Here is a 16695-nt window from a genome sequence, read left to right on the forward strand (position 1 = left end):
TACGTGTTGATGTTTTAATTGTACGAAATTTCCTATCATTTTATCCGGCACTGTAGCATAGCAGACGATTGCCTTCGTATCGCAACAGTTGACCAAAACCGTAAATGATTGCGCGCTGTGCACACGGCCTGGTTAAGAGGGGAATCAGAGCGTTCACGTAAAAACATCCTACGGAACGCTTCACAAGGACACTCGATCTCATCTGAACACAGTTTCGGGAGGAGGATCGGACGAAATCGATCGCGTGATTAGGATCGGCGCGGCGCGGAACGGCGTCGCGCTTCGCGTCGATCGGATCGCTCGATCTTCCAGATGGAAATTTTCGCCCTGAACTCACCCTTTCCTAAACTTTCCTTCACCGATGGATGGACTGTGTGTGTGTGTGTGTGTGTGTGTGCCTGGAGGTGGCCAGCACCTGCTAAAAGAACAAGAGAAGAGAAGAGCCCGATCACTCCCGGTGACTCGCGCGTCGTGCCAAACCTGCTAGGGGCAAAGAACAGCGGAGGAGAGCCCGAGAGGGGAGAACGAGCCCGTTATAAGCTCGAGCACCGGCTATTCAGCAGCTTAGCAACTTAGTGCCGGTCCCAGGGTCCCTACTGGTAACAGCGACCGGCCCCGGAACATACCGTGATCCTCCAAGCCCGCCGTGTTGTTCCCCTACGCCCTACGCCCTACGATTACCCGCGATTGAACGTGAACCGACGCCGGTCGTCGCCCAGGATGGTGACGGTGCTCGTCGTGCAGGCGTTCATCGCGCTCTTCGTCGTCGTTGCCAACGTTCGCCACATCTACGCCGATCCCGCGAGCAAGCCAGTCTTCGAGTCCTCGCTGGACGAGCAGGGAGAACAGGATGATAACGCGGCGGTGATCATCGAAGGTGAGTGTAGTCGTGCTAACCGTGGATCAATCCAGGAAAAATTAGCTTCGTCTTCCTCCGCTATCTCCACAAAGAATCTTTGCTTAATCCTACGGACGTCTCCTCGATCCCCAATCTCGCGGAAACAGCTGATCGTTTCAATTGAGAAATACATAGCCCCAACTGACAAATTCAATTTTGTCGTACGTGGTCAGCGGCTATAGAATGTATATTATTCGAGCTGGCCCCTGTGATCTTTATGAAAAGAAATAATTGTTCTGAATCGTGATGCCTGCACGTTTTTACGAAGTACCACCTTCGAAATCTTCAGCACAGACCAGAGAATTTGTTTGATTGGCCTTGTTCGGTATCGAAATTTTCTCAAGTATACGTGTGAACGCGGTCTCGAGCATTGACATACGAGCGGCGATTCGCGCGTTCCATAGACGGCAAACGGAAGTCTTCGGAGTCGCGACACATGTGTGCATCTGTGTGAACACTCCTGGGTCAGCGAACCTGCTGTCAAAATAATCCAGCTGGAATTCTCTTATAATATTTCACCGTCCCGGTGAATCGAAGATGATCGTTCGGCGACCCGGCGCGGAGCCGCCGCGCCGGTTGTTCGCGCCAATGGCTGCGAAGTGGGTCATTTTCTTGGTCCTTTGCAATTAAAATTCTCTGCAACAATAGGACGTGGAACAGAATGTGTCCCCGTCGAGCATGAGAGGAATACCATTCGCGCGCGACGCTGAGAACAACGCACGCGAGTCTGTTCGGTTTCGGAGATGACGATTTGCACACGTGGTTCGATGTAAATTTCATGGGAAGCATCGCGACACCGTGACAACCACGCGACGCGACGTCCAGATGAAACCGCACGAAACGAAAATACTTTTTCATCGGAATCACTTTTCATGGGAGACGTGAGAGCGAAGGTAAAAGGCGCCCAATATCGATAACACCCTTGATCCCTTGACAAAAATATGTCACGCGGGTACAAAAGCGTTAGGCAACTTGGACAATCTGCATTCGTTACAACAACGATAGACGATGTGTCATTCTCACTGCTGGACATCGTTGATGCACGCGCGTGCACTCGCAGACGTGCCGAGGAACTCCACCAAGCTTAATGAACATTCGAGTATGTATTCCTCTTCCACAGTGATCTTATGGATTCCATTTAACCTTCCACTAGTGCAAATGAGTGCAGAGCCTTTTCACCTTCTTCGTGTACTACATAAACCAATGTAGTAAATAGTAACTATACACTAAAACGATCTCCAGCAAGATTTGATCTTCGATCAATGTAATCAGAGTAGACTGCGCATCTTTATGTAAAATGAAAAGTTTTAGTTCTTCCTCAACTAAAAAATAAATAAGTAGACATTTTTCCCATCTTCTAATCATTTTAATTAGTTTTTTTTTTAATGCTTTTACTATTTTGTAGTTAATATTATATATGCGTATATTGACTTTAGCTGTAAATGCGTGGATCGAGTGACTGTACAAAACCGCGTAGAAAGATTGAAAGAGTTGTATGTAGTTGATAGAATGTATCATGAACGAAAGAAATTCCCAAGTAGCTCTACTTTTCTTGCTACAAGCGCAGACAGCAGACAATTTTTATTACGCATAAAGTGTGACGTGCACGAGTTGAAAATCGCATAAAGGATTACGTTTTCGCCAAGACCGTTGACGTTGACGTTCAAGAATTGACTCGATGAATTGTTTGATAACCAAGCGTATTGTGTTTCGACGAGTACAGCCGCGGGTGATTTGGATGCTGGTGGAATCGAGGCAAGAAGCGGCCGTGGCATCCTATGGAAGGGTGACTCGAATCGTGAGTTCTGTCTGACATCAAAAGGAGAGGTTGGCCGTTGCACTAGCTTCAAGGAGTGCTACCCGTACTTCAAAATCCCCGACCTGACTGCTCTCGACGGCTGGGTTCTCGGGGTTTACGACACCTGCAGCTACGTACGGGAGAGCGGTCAAACGAATTTCGGCATCTGTTGCTCGAACCTGCATCCGGTTGTTACACCACCTCCGGCCAGCAACGAGGACCCTATCGATCCAATCGTCGAAGACGTGCAGGTAGACGATCGAATTCATTTCGCAATACGATAACACGCATAATACGTATAACGTTCGAAGGCAATTATCGTCGACTTGGCCGACTGCGCGATCGGTCGTAGAGTGCCGCGGTTAGTTCCCAGGAACTCGTAAAAAGTAATACGTGATGCGAATCGAGAACGTTAGATCCAGCGTAGAAAGTTACACAGCTGGGCTCTATTGATTTCGCAAACGAAACTTTTACGACTCTCTTTACGACTACCGTGCTCGATCGTGCGCTGTTCCTTTCGTGAAATGCTGAAGCCGGTACGGCGCGGCGCGGCGGCTCTCCGGAGGATCTCGCTTGCGCACGCATAAACATAAACGTTCCTTGATTTTGTTGTAAACGCTTTGCAGATGAACGATGATGGTAAGAACAAGGAAGACGTGACCGTAAAACCAAGGCCGCAGCAACCTGGTTCATGGCCGCCGCCGATCCCAACGCATCCACCTGATCACACCTTGCCACCATTACCGACCCATCCGCCGTACCTCGATTTAGCAACGATCTCCACCACGTTGAAACCAGTTTCGAGCTCGAAAAAACCCGGCTTCGGCACAACCTGGCCGACGAAGAAACCTACCTGGTGGCCGGGTGCGCCGACTACATCCCCGACCACTGAGAAACCATTGTCGGGAAGCGTTTCCGCCCTGGACACGTCGCAATGCGGAGCGAAGAACGGTTTCCAAGACCAGAAACGCATCGTAGGCGGCCACAACGTCGAGCCCGGCGAGTGGCCTTGGATGGCAGCGCTCTTCAACGCCGGCAGACAATTCTGCGGCGGCTCGCTCATCGACGATAAACACATTCTCACAGCGGCTCATTGCGTTGCCAAGTAAGTCGCGCGGAAAGGCGCACCGCATGACAAAACTGCCTGCGAGAAATATTCGCTTCCAGAGGTTTAGATTCGGTTTACAATCGCTTAGACCCTCATGACTGGTCCCTGACCAGTTCGCGGCGTACAGAATTCTCTTTCAAAGTTGTGGATCTTCGCGACCCGTATTCGACATAATAGGATTACGTAGAATGTAGGAGTAATGGATCTTCAGAGAGAGTTACTTACTCGGGAACGAACGTTTAGGTCCATTTTGTGGCACGGGTGTGCACAGATTTGACACAGGTACCTTTCCAACTTCGTTGGTACCCTTATATTGCATATACTCTAACCGAGCAGCCCACGGCTTTAGATTAGTCGTACTTTTAATACTTGGATCATGCTTCAAAAATATCGAGACGATTTACATATGTAGAAATCGATCGATCAATTTGTTCGCAGTATGAATCCTTGGGACGTGGCAAGATTGACGGTCCGACTCGGTGATCACAACATTAAAACCAACACCGAGATCAGACATATCGAGCGACGGGTGAAACGAGTGGTCAGACACAGAGGATTCAATCTACGAACTCTGTACAACGATGTCGCGCTCCTGACTCTCAGCGAACCCGTCCAATTCTCGGAACAGATACGACCGATCTGCCTTCCCAGCGGTTCCCAGCTATATTCCGGGAAAACTGCTACGGTTATCGGCTGGGGCTCTTTAAGAGAAAGTGGGTGCAAAATGGGTGCACCATGTATATCTCTGTATTCACACACACACAGTTTGTCTTTGCGCGCAGAACACCTCGCGCGCGCTCGTTAAGATGAAATAACACGAATTCTTCGCCTTTTCAAGGTGGACCACAGCCGGCGGTACTCCAGGAAGTATCGATACCAATTTGGTCAAACACTGAATGCAAATACAAGTATGGCGCAGCAGCGCCCGGTGGCATTGTGGATAGCTTCTTATGCGCAGGTAGAGCTGCAAAGGACTCCTGTTCGGTGTGTACATCGTGTGTGTTCGTATTCGCTTGTACTCCTCTTGAATTTTGCTAACGCGTTATCATCTGTGTTACAGGGTGATAGCGGTGGTCCATTGATGGTCAACGACGGCCGCTGGACGCAAGTTGGTGTCGTCAGTTGGGGCATCGGATGCGGTAAAGGTCAATATCCAGGCGTCTATACGAGAGTAACGCACTTCCTGCCTTGGATCCACAAGAACCTCAAGTGAAAACGCGGCAGGGAATACTGGGAATTCCCTTCCCGCTCGATTAAGTTGTTTCGCTCGTTATCATTCGAATCATCATCGAACAATTCGATGCATCGTCATATACAATGTATAATGTATAGGATAGAATGAGGTTTCATAGACGCATAAACCTAACAGCCTTCACATTCCATCAGTCATAAAGCGCTATCAATGATACTTGTTTTACTCCGCTCCTATTGTATAATCATGACCAAGCGAAGAAGCATAGCAATTAAGTCACGAGGAATCTTCACCCTAGAGATAAGCGAACGCACAGAAACATGTAAGTCGTAACAAAATATATTTTATAGTATTATACATTTACAACTATATAATGAAAATAGTTTTACATTGTAAGAATTGTTGCGTTAACGGTGATTACTCCCGTCACAGACCACCACCAGAGACAGTTGCCAACTTCCCCGGGAGTCACGCGTCACGTGTCGCAGTTGCTCACATTCAAGTGCTGCATAATGTTCCGTGCTGAGAACAGAAAACAGAAAACAGATTCCAGTAATTTCACTATAATCTTTCGAACGTGTCAACGATACTGTCTTTGGCTTATCAGATAATTCGAATAACCGCCATGAATCAACTAGACATCACTGGGTTGTTATTAAGCAATCATCAAATGGTCGTTACGCTGACCAAGCTTACCTTGAAAGTAGCATGTATCATAATTGTCATCGGGCTGAGGAACAAACGGTGGGACCGTTTTCAGCGGATCGTTCCAGGGGAAGTCCCGAAAGAGACTCATAGTCCGCACTTGTTTCGCTGACGGGCGCTCGTGTTGATCCGTAGTCAGAAGCGTATCGATGGCCTCCGTGGCTGCGGCTGACAAAGCTTCGTTGTCCTCCGGCCACGGAATGTCTTTGGCTAAAATATTGGCAAACACTGCTTGCGGTGTCTCGTCATTAAATGGCGGCACACCGGTGCAAAATTCAAAGAGACAGACGCCCAAAGCCCACCAATCTACCGCCGAACCATGACCTTTTTTCAGGAGCAACTCTGGTGCCAAATAATCCGGTGTTCCAAGTATACGGTCGTCCGATCTATTAGCAGCACCGGTCTGACCGCCTCTTCTAACAGACTTTGGTGTTCTGTAAGGTGTGTAACAGCAGCAGTTACTCGAACTTGCCGGTGTTTTGATAGGAGATATACTGCTCTGAGGAGAACGATCCTGCTCCGACATATCGCTTGGAACATCGATGCTCGAATGCGACGTGGAAACAGCAGCAGAGGGCAGTGGAAGTTGAAATCTTGTAGTCTTGACTAAGGTTACCGTTTCCTGTCCTCCATCTTTCTCCTCTTCTTCCGTGCTATTACATCTCTGCTCAGCCCTCTCCTTCTGTTTTGCGGCGGATGGCACTGGTGTACTGAAAGCGACTCTTCCACCTGAACCAGTTTCTTGTCCTCCTCCGTTCATCACGCTGCTAATGTTATTCGGTGGTTTCAACGATGCCGAAATGTTCGAATCTATAGGGCTTCTGGTGGAAAATATGCAGCCCCGGTTCTTCCTCTTCGGCGTTTTGTCCACGTCCAAGTCTATGGCATTTATCTCGCACGTTAAACCCGTTGTACCCCCAGCAGGTTGTACCCCCCTCTTTCTCTTCGCGCCTCTCGCAAACGATGTTGTGCACGTGCTTAACGGACTAGTATGGAAAGATGTATTATGCTGAGATTGTTCCGCTTCTAACGTGGACTCGTCTTCGTCATCCACATCCGGGTGCGGCTGACTATCAGCGCGAATAGACGAAGCTTCGCAGCACGTGTGGTAACTCCCGGAGCTGCTGTCTTGCACTTGATCGGTATCCGCAGCAGTTTTGCTATTGTATTCAAAGCGTCCCCCAAGCTGTAGATCTTCGGCTGACTGAAAAGGGGTGACGCCAGATAGTCGAGAATAATCTGCCAACGCAGCAGAGGAGTTGACCGAGTTCGGTGATGATTGAAACTTGTTACAGTTCCGTTGCAAAGCAGCCAGCAAGTTAACGCCTGGCGTGCTCGTTTCGCTGAGATTCGAATCGCTGGTCGATTTCTGTCCAGAACCGAAAGACAAGTGCGAAGTCAACGACAGAAGCTGTCCAGGAGTTCTCGCGCAGAGACTGGGCGTACAATTGACTAAATCAGAGATTTCCAGGTCCCTGTGCAACGATATTTTACTGAGCCCGAAGTCTGTCAACTTGACGTGGCCTTCTCGAGACAAAAGCATGTTGTCTGGCTTTAAATCTCTGTGTACAATCCCATGAGAGTGAAGATACTCCAATGCCAAACATATTTCAGCGGTATAAAAAGCTGCCATGGATTCCTCCATATAGCCATAAACACCCAACAAACTCTTAAGATCTCCACCCACCATATACTCCATTACCAAATAGACGCTGCTCACCGACTGCAATGAGTAAAATAATTGTACGCAGTACGGACTATGAGTTAAGGCCAACGCGTTCCGCTCTATTATCACTTGAGAGGCCATGTTCTTGTTTATCATCTCGTTTTTCTTCATCACTTTGATCGCGTATACTTTCTCAGAGTTGGACTTTTTATACCCAAGAAATACTTTGCCAAATGCTCCACGACTTATGGGTTTTACAATTTTGAAATCCTGAATCTCTGGTACCTGATGAAATTAAAAATGCGATATAGGACTAATCACGTTTTGTATGTATAGTTGGTAGAAATTACACTTGGTGATATTCATAAACAACATTCACACAAAAAACATTTCTAACCTTTGCTGCAGGATTAACTATTTTAGATATCGTATTAAAAATAGAATTGTCGATCTGTCTATTACTGGTCGATGCCTGCTGCTGCGGTGTACATTCCCCGTACGGAATCTCCTGTTCTCGGCACTCGATGTCATTGTTGGTTCCACTTGTTGTGTTGTTATCATCTGTCTCGATGATTCGATCATTGCTGTCTAATAGACGTGAATTCAGCGAGGGACTCGCCGCCTCTTCCATTTAAAAAAGTAACCTAAACGAGAGACTTTGTCACGAACTTGCGTAACGGAACACACGTCAAACACCGCGCGCGACGCTTTGATTCATAAAATGAAACCGCGGCACAAGAAACGCGAGGTCTTATTCATCGTTCTTTCATATTGTACGCTTTTCTCGTGTGTGCAACATACTTAAATATACTGAATTAACGGCTACCTGACATTTCTGCGCACGATCGCGCACTGCAGCGCACTGGCACGATTCCGTGACAACTCGTGGTGACAACATAAATACACTGCATTGTTCAGAACGCTCCAACTACCAACAACAATATTTTTCCCCTAGTTACACGGAATCAATTTCCAGATTTCCAGTAACGGTTCGACAAATAATGTTTCTAATTTCTTTTATGTTTATTACTATTTACTGCTAATTACAAATTTCTTTCGTAGTACAGTTCAGTACAGTTCCAGTACAGTTCTTTCGCATAGGAATTTTTACGTTGCTCAACGACTGCACTGAAGAACTGCAGTTCCCGCGTTTGAAATTTATTCATATTCTCAACAGCTCAACGATTGTACTGACCAACAAGTATGTATCGTTATTCGCTCGCTTTCCGTATTACAAAGGAATCGTATCATAGCATTAGAATTTCATTTTATAATACCTGAAATTATAGATTTTTAGTACGCCGTCACTCCTACGCAAAAGACTTTACTCATAACCATAATCATCTCGTCATGTCTGCTGAAGTAGTAAAGAACAAGGAACCTAGGAAAAGAAAACCGAAAGCGTATAAATTGCCAGATCGGATATCTCCTGGAGAGATATTAACAGATATGACAAAAAAGCAATGGATTCTTGGCGAGTCCGTTGGTATCGGAGGATTTGGCGAAGTTTATTCCGGTGAGTACTATTTACACCTGTTTACACCCAACATGATTTCTATTTCTATTCAAACGTAGTAATTAGACTGCGAATCTTTGTGCAATTATACAAAACAGTAATAGATTTTGTAAATCGAAAAATATATTGTTATGTTGTTTTCAATGTAAAAGAACTATTTTATATATAAGTATAGAGAGAATGAAATGAATTTTTATTTTACTTCTGCTTCCCCCAATCAATGCAGAATATTTTCGTTTTGCAGAAAGCTCCTTATCGTTAGTCTAATAGTAACGAATAGACTACAGATATTTATGCAATTTGCAATTTTTCCAGATGAATTTCGAAGAAAGTGGAATCAAATAAAATCTTATTTTTAGCGGTAGTAACCTTTGCAAGTATGGAATAAATAAAAATCATATTCAATTTTGCCAAATTTTATACTCGAGCATTTTTTGAAAATTTTCAGAAGCCATACATACATAAAGATCCGCAGTCTAGTAATAAATTGATCAAACTAATGTAATTATAATAAAAATTACAGCTGCTCCTTATAATGGAAAAGCTCCAAACGATTACCCAAATGTAATTAAAATTGTAAGTATTTATCGAATCATTGTTCGAATCACAGTCGAACCTCGATAACTTGAATCTCAAGGGAGAAACTAAAATCTTCTAGTTATAGAATCAATGTTTTTGTACAAGAGTTGATAATTTGCTGATTGTAATAGTTTTAAAGAAAGAGAAATTCAATTTTTCGAGATTAGTTTACATATAGTAAATATAATCTACTATTTAGGCCTTAGGCTCTTATATATATTACTAGTACGTATTAAAGAAATCTGTGATTTTACTCTGCGTCAATGAATTAACAGACTGTCGATCGATGGTATTTTCAATGGTAATCAAAGCAGAAAATACATTTTCATCTTCGATATCATTGCATCTTTCTACGAAAGGAAGTTTTATATTTCGATTTATAAAGATTCTTAAAGCGCAGCAGGAGGAAGGAATGAACAAAAACGTTTCTTACAGTGTCTTACACACAGAGGCTTTCGAGTTAAAGAGGTTCGAGATATCAAGGTTTTTGACTATGTGTACTTGAATTGTGTTTACGCACCGCCATATTTTTTCTAAATTATAGGAACCACATGAAAATGGGCCACTCTATGTAGAAATGCAATTTTACATGAGAAATGGTAAAGCTAACGATAGTAAGTATCCTTGTACCGAAAAAAATGTTCAGAATAGATAATTTTGTGTGGATGATATTAAACAAAGTACAAAATTTTTATCATACGATTGATTTCGCGTGGTTCTACTGCTGAAAAATATGAAATACACGTGATTGCTCAGATATCTGTTGTAAGAAAGGAAAGTTGATTTTTTAGTTGATGCTTGGGCGAAGAAGAAGAAACTTTCAGGGCTTGGAATGCCCCCGTACCTTGGTTCTGGAAGTCACGAATACAAAAATACCAAATACAGATTTGTCGTGACGGAACGATACGGCATAGACTTGTGGAAGCTATTCGAACAAAATAATAGACGATTTCCAGAGCACACGGTATATAAAGTAGCTTTACAAATAGTGAGTAGCAATGAACGTTTTTTGATTATACTTGTACGCGTGTGACACAACTGATTCTAAAAACGTATATTTCGATACTCAGTTAAATGTATTAGAATATATTCATTCTAAAACGTACGTACATGGAGATATAAAAGGATCAAACTTGATGTTGCATCCAAAGTCTCCGGATCAGGTTTATCTGGTAGATTTTGGACTGGCATGTCGTTACACGACAAAGAACGAATATAAACTGGACCCTAAGAGAGCACATAACGGAACCACAGAATATAATAGTAGAGATGCTCATACAGGAGGTAACGATATGTAATTGCATATTAAATTTTTATATTTGCATTTGCCATGTTTGGATAAGGTCAAGAAGATAATATAAGGCATTCGTTCATTTTAGTTCCAACGATGCGCGGTGATTTAGAAATTTTGGGCTACAATATGATCCAATGGTTATGCGGTTCACTCTTGTGGGAAAAAGATATATCAGATCCGGCTGCGGTACACAAGCAAAAAGAGAAAGCATTTGAAAATATCCCAGGATTTTTAAAACACACTTTCCACGGAACAGTTCCAAAATCTATACTTCGGTACATGACTCGATTAGCAAGTATGAAGTTTAACGATGTACCAGATTACGAAGAATTCAAGAAAACATTAACAGATGGTTTAAAGCAATTGTCACATAAACCAGAAGGGAAGTTGGAGTTTAAAAATAGTGTTCATCATAATCATACACAAGCAGTCCTAAAACCCGTTACTCCGCTAGATGTAAAAGTGCCAACAGTAAATAGAACTGGAAAGAGCCCGCGTATCGGAGCATTAAAGAATCCTAGAAGGAGGAAAGTCCCAAGTCCTGTAAGAAGTCTCGATGATAGTACTGTAGGTATCGTAATAGATAAAAAGCGTGCTGGTATGAAAGATATACAAAAAGTATTAAATGACATGGAATCTGACGGAGAATATGATATAAAAATAGTTAGAAAGGCAAAAAAGGTTCCTAAACCTATTCCTGCACATATACCCACGGCTGTACAGGGTGTTGTTGTTAAAAACAGGAGAAGAAATAATGTGAATTATCACGAGGTGAGCTCAGACTCTGAACCAGAGATCAGGAACAAAAATAGGAAATAAGATTAGATAATAATAATCTATTAAACGGAAGATGATCACGGCCTAAAAGTACAACAACACTGTTAATCGCGCTATATTTGTACAAAAGTAAATGACGTATTTTAAATTGCATTGCATACGAAAGAAAAGACGTGTAAACAAATCCTTATTGAAATGGTACATGATTTCTGTACATGTGAATTATTTTATATACAGATTCATGTTCGCGTGTATTAACAATGTTTAAAGATTACAAATACACTAGGCTACCTTAGTGTTTGTTTGCTTTGTTCTTAATAGCAAGAGTAATAATTTATTACGTAACGTAATTTGAATCGAAATCTCCTTATATGTATTTTGTATATATATATATATATATATATATATTGTATATGTGTGTATGTAGCAATACAAAAATAATTTACTTCTTTAGTTTCTGTATTTGAGGAGCACTTATTTTCACTTTTCCAGGAATATTCCTAGCTATTGTTTCTTCCTTTACGGCTTTTAATAAATCTTTTTCTCGTGAAGTAATTTCTTTATCTTTCGAAAATACTGTCACTGCAGTTTTCGCAGCTTTTCCCCTCTTACCTGTCCCTGGTGTTAATTTTACTTTGAATCTGAAAAATAATACATATCAAATAAATATGACGAAGATAAACATTATTATAATATTGTATAATTTTGAAAAAGAAATTCGATGCACTTGTAATTCAGTAGAGTATTGTAAGGTGCCACAACTGGTACAGCGAACAGCAATTCATCTTCCGAAATAGGTTTTCCCGTTAACTGATCCAGCATGTCGACTTCTGGTCCCGGCGCGTTGTCTTCTTCTTCATTGTCTACAATTTGAAGATTTTGCGGTGGAGGTGGTTTCGCCGGACCTTTTTTCTTCCCTTGTTGTTTTGGCCCAGATGGATCTTTATTTTTACTTTTTCTTTTATCTTCTTTTGCAGCACCTGCTGACTAAACGAATAATTAATTATTTAAATTAAAATACATTGCTATTACTATTGTTATGTCAGAGACACCGCGTAGTCTACATAAAACTACACCTACTTGAAGAACTTGCATAGATAATTTTCTATCTTCCTCATCTTGATCTTTATATTTCTCTTTCATTTTCTTCAATTTTCCTTTCTGGCCTCTTTTCAGTGCTACTTGATCGTTTTTCTTAGTTTCTGTTTCGATCTTTCTATTTTCATGCTTTAGCTGCTTATTTTGATCGGAACTCTTTTCCTTAATGGTATTATTGATAACTATTGGTTTATTATCGCCCAAGTAAATCACGTTTTCATCATTGACCTGTGGTGTTATTGTTTGGTTTTTGTTGATGCGCAGTCTAATTCTATAACACGGAAACACAACCATTACGCATTCAATTTTTCGACGAGGAAGACGCAAATCTGTATTTTCTGCATCTACATGCTTACTTGGAACCAGACATATCAATTTTAATTTGCGTATCTGGAAGTTGCGATACGATCTCATCTTCGTCGCTAGCAATCTCTTCTGTATTTAAATCCTGGTTGGATTCTTCCCGAATAGGGATTAAATCATTCTTCCGCTCGAATTGCTCCTCTATATTTAATCAAACGAAATAAGATCAAGTTCATATAAAATTAAATGTGTGTTATTATACAATAATTAACATACTATTACCTTCGTCAGACTGATCATCCCCTATTAATTCTATCTCTTTATCATCTTCGACTGTCGTTTCTGCATGATCACTTTCATCATCATCATCTACAACTCTGACCCTTCTTTCATCCTTGTGCCTTTCGATCGAGCTTTCTTCTAAACGAAATAGAAATCCTAATCCCATGATTAACTGACACGGTGGCAAGTAATTCTTTTTCCCGCGGATCATAAATGATCCAGTCGTAAGATATTCTCCGGTCGGAGCTGTTTTCGAAACTTGGTCATTGTTTACCCACCATGCTCCAGCTACGACTTTGGCTTCCCATGCGATACTAACGATATCAGAACATCTTTATATAATAAACTTCTGATACAGTAAAGTTACGATTTAGCTCTCAGCACTCGGAGCTATTTTAACTCGAAAATTAAACATTTCTTCCTAGCTAGAATCGTTTTCATCCTCTATGATTCATTTAAATTTGGTGGATATGAAATTAAAATAATACCCGATGTATTTAAATGTTTAGTAATTGATTAGATAGATAGCAAAATATTTAATAATGCGAACAATATTTTGAATAATGGTAGAGCAATTTTTAATGGCGTGACCTCAGAGTGACTACCCGAGTGCTAAGCGTTAATAGATTATGATTATATAATACGTATATTCTTATAGAATATACCTGTAGGCAACAGCCATTGTACCTGCCTCAGCCAAAGTTTTCGGAGGCACAGGATTTCCAGCAGAATTTTTAATTACTACAGAACTGGCACCAGTTAAATCAGCGTGAACGTATATATCTCCAGATTTAAGATACCTTTTCACTATCAGCTCATTCTGCTGTTGATCCCTCCCACCAATGACTATAAAACGATGAAATGATTAATTGACGATTGTTTTTCAGAGATACGATCACACGAACGTACCTAAATAATTTTCAGAGCTAACGAACCAATAAAACTTTTCAAACCAATACACTTTTCTCAATTTATTGATACTGTGAATGGCTTGAACTTCTTTCAACGTTTGCTTTGTCTTTTTCTCCGCAGACTTCAAAGCCTTATCCTGCGACTCTATTGTTTTCTGTTGTTTCTTAGCCGCGGACCTCTTCCGACTATAGTACCTCCTGGCATTCGCGAAAGCGCTACGAGCTAAATCGATATCGATTAACATTGGTTTCAATTCTGATTCTTCGTCACCGCTGTCGTCTTCGTAAGGATCGTGTAAAAGTAACGTAATATGATTTGTCTCCAATTTCAACTGTTTTATCGCAGATGCAACAGGGTCACCTCTATTTTCTGCTTCTTTCAACAGAACTTTTATATCCGGCCAAGCCATCTGATTCGCGAGTGCACTTTGTATAGCTAATATGGCATTGTCTACCAAAGTTTGATTTCTAGAAATCAATTCTGCTTTTTGCTCATCTACCTCTTGAGTTTTTTCCAGCGAGACGAGCCTCTGATCATGGTCTTTCCTAACATTCTCTAGTTTCTTAAGAGCTTCGCGCTCCTGCTGCAAAGCCTTCAAATCTAATTTTTGACCTTCCATCGCGGAAAAGTATTCATCTACCGAAACATCAAAAGAGAGAAACTCTTTGTAACAATGATCTTTGTGTTGTTCGAATAAAACTGGATGAAATTCGATATTAGCGTAAACAAAATCTTCTTTGCCGTCCGTTGTTGGTTTTCTTTCTTTCTTTTGTATAATGTAGCCCCGAGAAATATTTTTTCTGGCTGACTCCATCATATCGCTCGCACATTCCAAAGCTTGAATTAATTTTGGCATGTGATCCGTTACGTTAAAATCTTTGCCAATTTTACAACCAAGAGCGAAACCATGCTTCGACAAAACATGATCGATCAACGAAGAACCAAATTCCAAAAGTGGATTCAGAACCTTTTTCAAACTTTCTCCCGGTTTAGCATTTTCAAGGTGCTGCTGAATGTCTTCTACCGGTGGCATGCTATTTTTATGGGCACGGTCCGTGGGATATTTTTCTCTAACAGCAAACCTGGTTGCATTGTACACACTGTTTGTTAGTAATATTTTCATACGAGAGATTAAGTATTTCAGTTTCATTATATTTTACCTGACTTTATCTCCCTCTGTATGAGGTCTCAAAATATTTAAAATAGTCATCTCGTGGTCTGTAAGGACAATGTTACCTCGATCGTATAGTTCCAATATTATATGATACGCAGCCTCGCCGGAACCAAATTGTAAATCTATTATTCTATCTACACCTATTTGAGCGAGACTTTCCAGTCGTTTATTCTTAAGGTGTTTACGCATCTGAGAAAATTGGAAATAGCGTTATATATGTGTAATATAAATATTAATATTTTAATATTTTAATATTAATATTAATATATATGAAATGAAGAATTTTTTTATTATTTTTCATTATACTATTGCATTTCTTTTGCATACTTTCATAGAAAATCCTGATGGAGCTACATTTTTTGGCCATTCAAAGGCTGTTGTATGGATTCTATTACCAGATTCTAATAAAAGAACATGTTTTTCTTCGCTTCGTTGAAGACGAATCAGATAAGTTCGATGATCAATGTCATAAACTTGATTTACACGCATACCGATGAGCCTAAAAATCAAAATTCGTTATAGATACACCAAAATGAAATGTGGCTACGCGATAATAGTTTGAAAGTAATTTAGAAATATAAAAGCTTATCACAGCTTGTTAAGGATTTGATAAATTTCTATATAAATACACACAGTGTATTTACTCACTTTTGTAGTTCAGTTATGGTGCAAACAATATCGTAGGAATTAAATCTCGTCTTCATTTTTATGCCGGCTCGATATTATATTATACAGATATTGATATAATATTATGGTTTTTTGAAGTTTCACATAACCTTTACGATACGTGCATTCCGGGTTCCGTTGGGTTCCGTCAACTATTTAGAGAAGAAATCTACAGCGGGAGACATAACATATATGAGGGTCAAAATGAGAGCTCAATTTCATTGAAAATATATCATGTGATTAATTTCTAATGGTGCTTTGAATCGTATTTGATCGTATTAGATTCTAGAACTTATTGGAATTATTTAGGTAAATAGACCAACCCCAACCAAGGTAAATAGACCAATCACCCAATCACCCAATGTCTGGTCAGTGCTTCGATTGAGCCCAACTTTTTTGATACGATGGATGGCCGCTAGAGGCGCTGCGCGGAAAAACAGTAACGTATCTACTATTGGGTAGATGAAATGGGGTTCCTTGAGCACCCCGCAGAATTTTAAAAAAGGGCCTAGCCCAGTGGTCAGCACGGAGGAGACTCTGCAGGCCGCTCTCGGCTCGCGCCGCCTCCTTTTCCCACCGCACGTCTCGCTCTCCGTAACGGCCCTAGTCCTCAGGCCCGTACATATCCCAGACTGTATGAACTGCGCGTGGCGCATTAGGGCGACACTCGTATCAATGGGTTTCGACATTACCGTTGAGGTACTATTGTCAATGCGTTTTTTTTTAT

The 16695-nt window shown here is 41.4% G+C and overlaps 4 protein-coding genes across 6 annotated transcripts; 2 read left to right on the forward strand and 2 right to left on the reverse strand.

Moving 5' to 3' along the window:
• Positions 1 to 491: 491 nt before the first annotated feature.
• On the forward strand, positions 492 to 5211 carry LOC143211019 (proclotting enzyme). Of its 2 annotated transcripts, none has more exons than XM_076428414.1 (6): positions 492 to 877; positions 2622 to 2947; positions 3323 to 3801; positions 4243 to 4541; positions 4643 to 4788; positions 4865 to 5211. In XM_076428414.1, the coding sequence occupies exons 1-6, from the start codon at positions 721 to 723 to the stop codon at positions 5015 to 5017; spliced, it is 1560 nt and encodes a 519-aa protein (XP_076284529.1). In that variant the 5' UTR covers positions 492 to 720; the 3' UTR covers positions 5018 to 5211. The 2 variants fall into 2 exon arrangements, with proteins under 2 accessions (XP_076284529.1, XP_076284530.1); XM_076428415.1 differs by having other exon boundaries at positions 501 to 877; positions 4243 to 4517.
• A 108-nt stretch (positions 5212 to 5319) lies between these two features.
• Gwl (serine/threonine-protein kinase greatwall) lies at positions 5320 to 8259 on the reverse strand. Its single transcript, XM_076428403.1, has 3 exons — positions 7765 to 8259; positions 5693 to 7652; positions 5320 to 5518 (listed from the first exon to the last, which is right to left on the reverse strand). Exons 1-3 carry the CDS (start codon positions 7996 to 7998, stop codon positions 5472 to 5474), a joined length of 2241 nt encoding a protein of 746 aa, XP_076284518.1. The 5' UTR covers positions 7999 to 8259; the 3' UTR covers positions 5320 to 5471.
• Positions 8190 to 12313, forward strand: LOC143211021 (serine/threonine-protein kinase VRK1). The gene is made up of 8 exons (XM_076428417.1): positions 8190 to 8356; positions 8435 to 8568; positions 8657 to 8883; positions 9407 to 9459; positions 10007 to 10076; positions 10254 to 10450; positions 10533 to 10746; positions 10842 to 12313. Exons 3-8 carry the CDS (start codon positions 8718 to 8720, stop codon positions 11573 to 11575), a joined length of 1434 nt encoding a protein of 477 aa, XP_076284532.1. The 5' UTR covers positions 8190 to 8356; positions 8435 to 8568; positions 8657 to 8717; the 3' UTR covers positions 11576 to 12313.
• Clbn (Nuclear export mediator factor NEMF homolog Clbn) lies at positions 11910 to 16444 on the reverse strand. 2 transcript variants are annotated; one of them, XM_076428402.1, is made up of 11 exons: positions 16292 to 16444; positions 15951 to 16137; positions 15630 to 15801; positions 15289 to 15491; positions 14126 to 15210; positions 13882 to 14062; positions 13217 to 13530; positions 12988 to 13135; positions 12614 to 12902; positions 12261 to 12520; positions 11910 to 12174 (listed from the first exon to the last, which is right to left on the reverse strand). In XM_076428402.1, the coding sequence occupies exons 2-11, from the start codon at positions 16004 to 16006 to the stop codon at positions 11976 to 11978; spliced, it is 2907 nt and encodes a 968-aa protein (XP_076284517.1). In that variant the 5' UTR covers positions 16007 to 16137; positions 16292 to 16444; the 3' UTR covers positions 11910 to 11975. The 2 variants fall into 2 exon arrangements, with proteins under 2 accessions (XP_076284517.1, XP_076284516.1); XM_076428401.1 differs by having other exon boundaries at positions 15951 to 16433.
• Positions 16445 to 16695: the final 251 nt, after the last annotated feature.

This window comes from Lasioglossum baleicum, chromosome 7 (genome assembly GCF_051020765.1).
Source record: "Lasioglossum baleicum chromosome 7, iyLasBale1, whole genome shotgun sequence".
Classification (NCBI taxonomy): Eukaryota; Metazoa; Arthropoda; class Insecta; order Hymenoptera; family Halictidae; genus Lasioglossum; species Lasioglossum baleicum.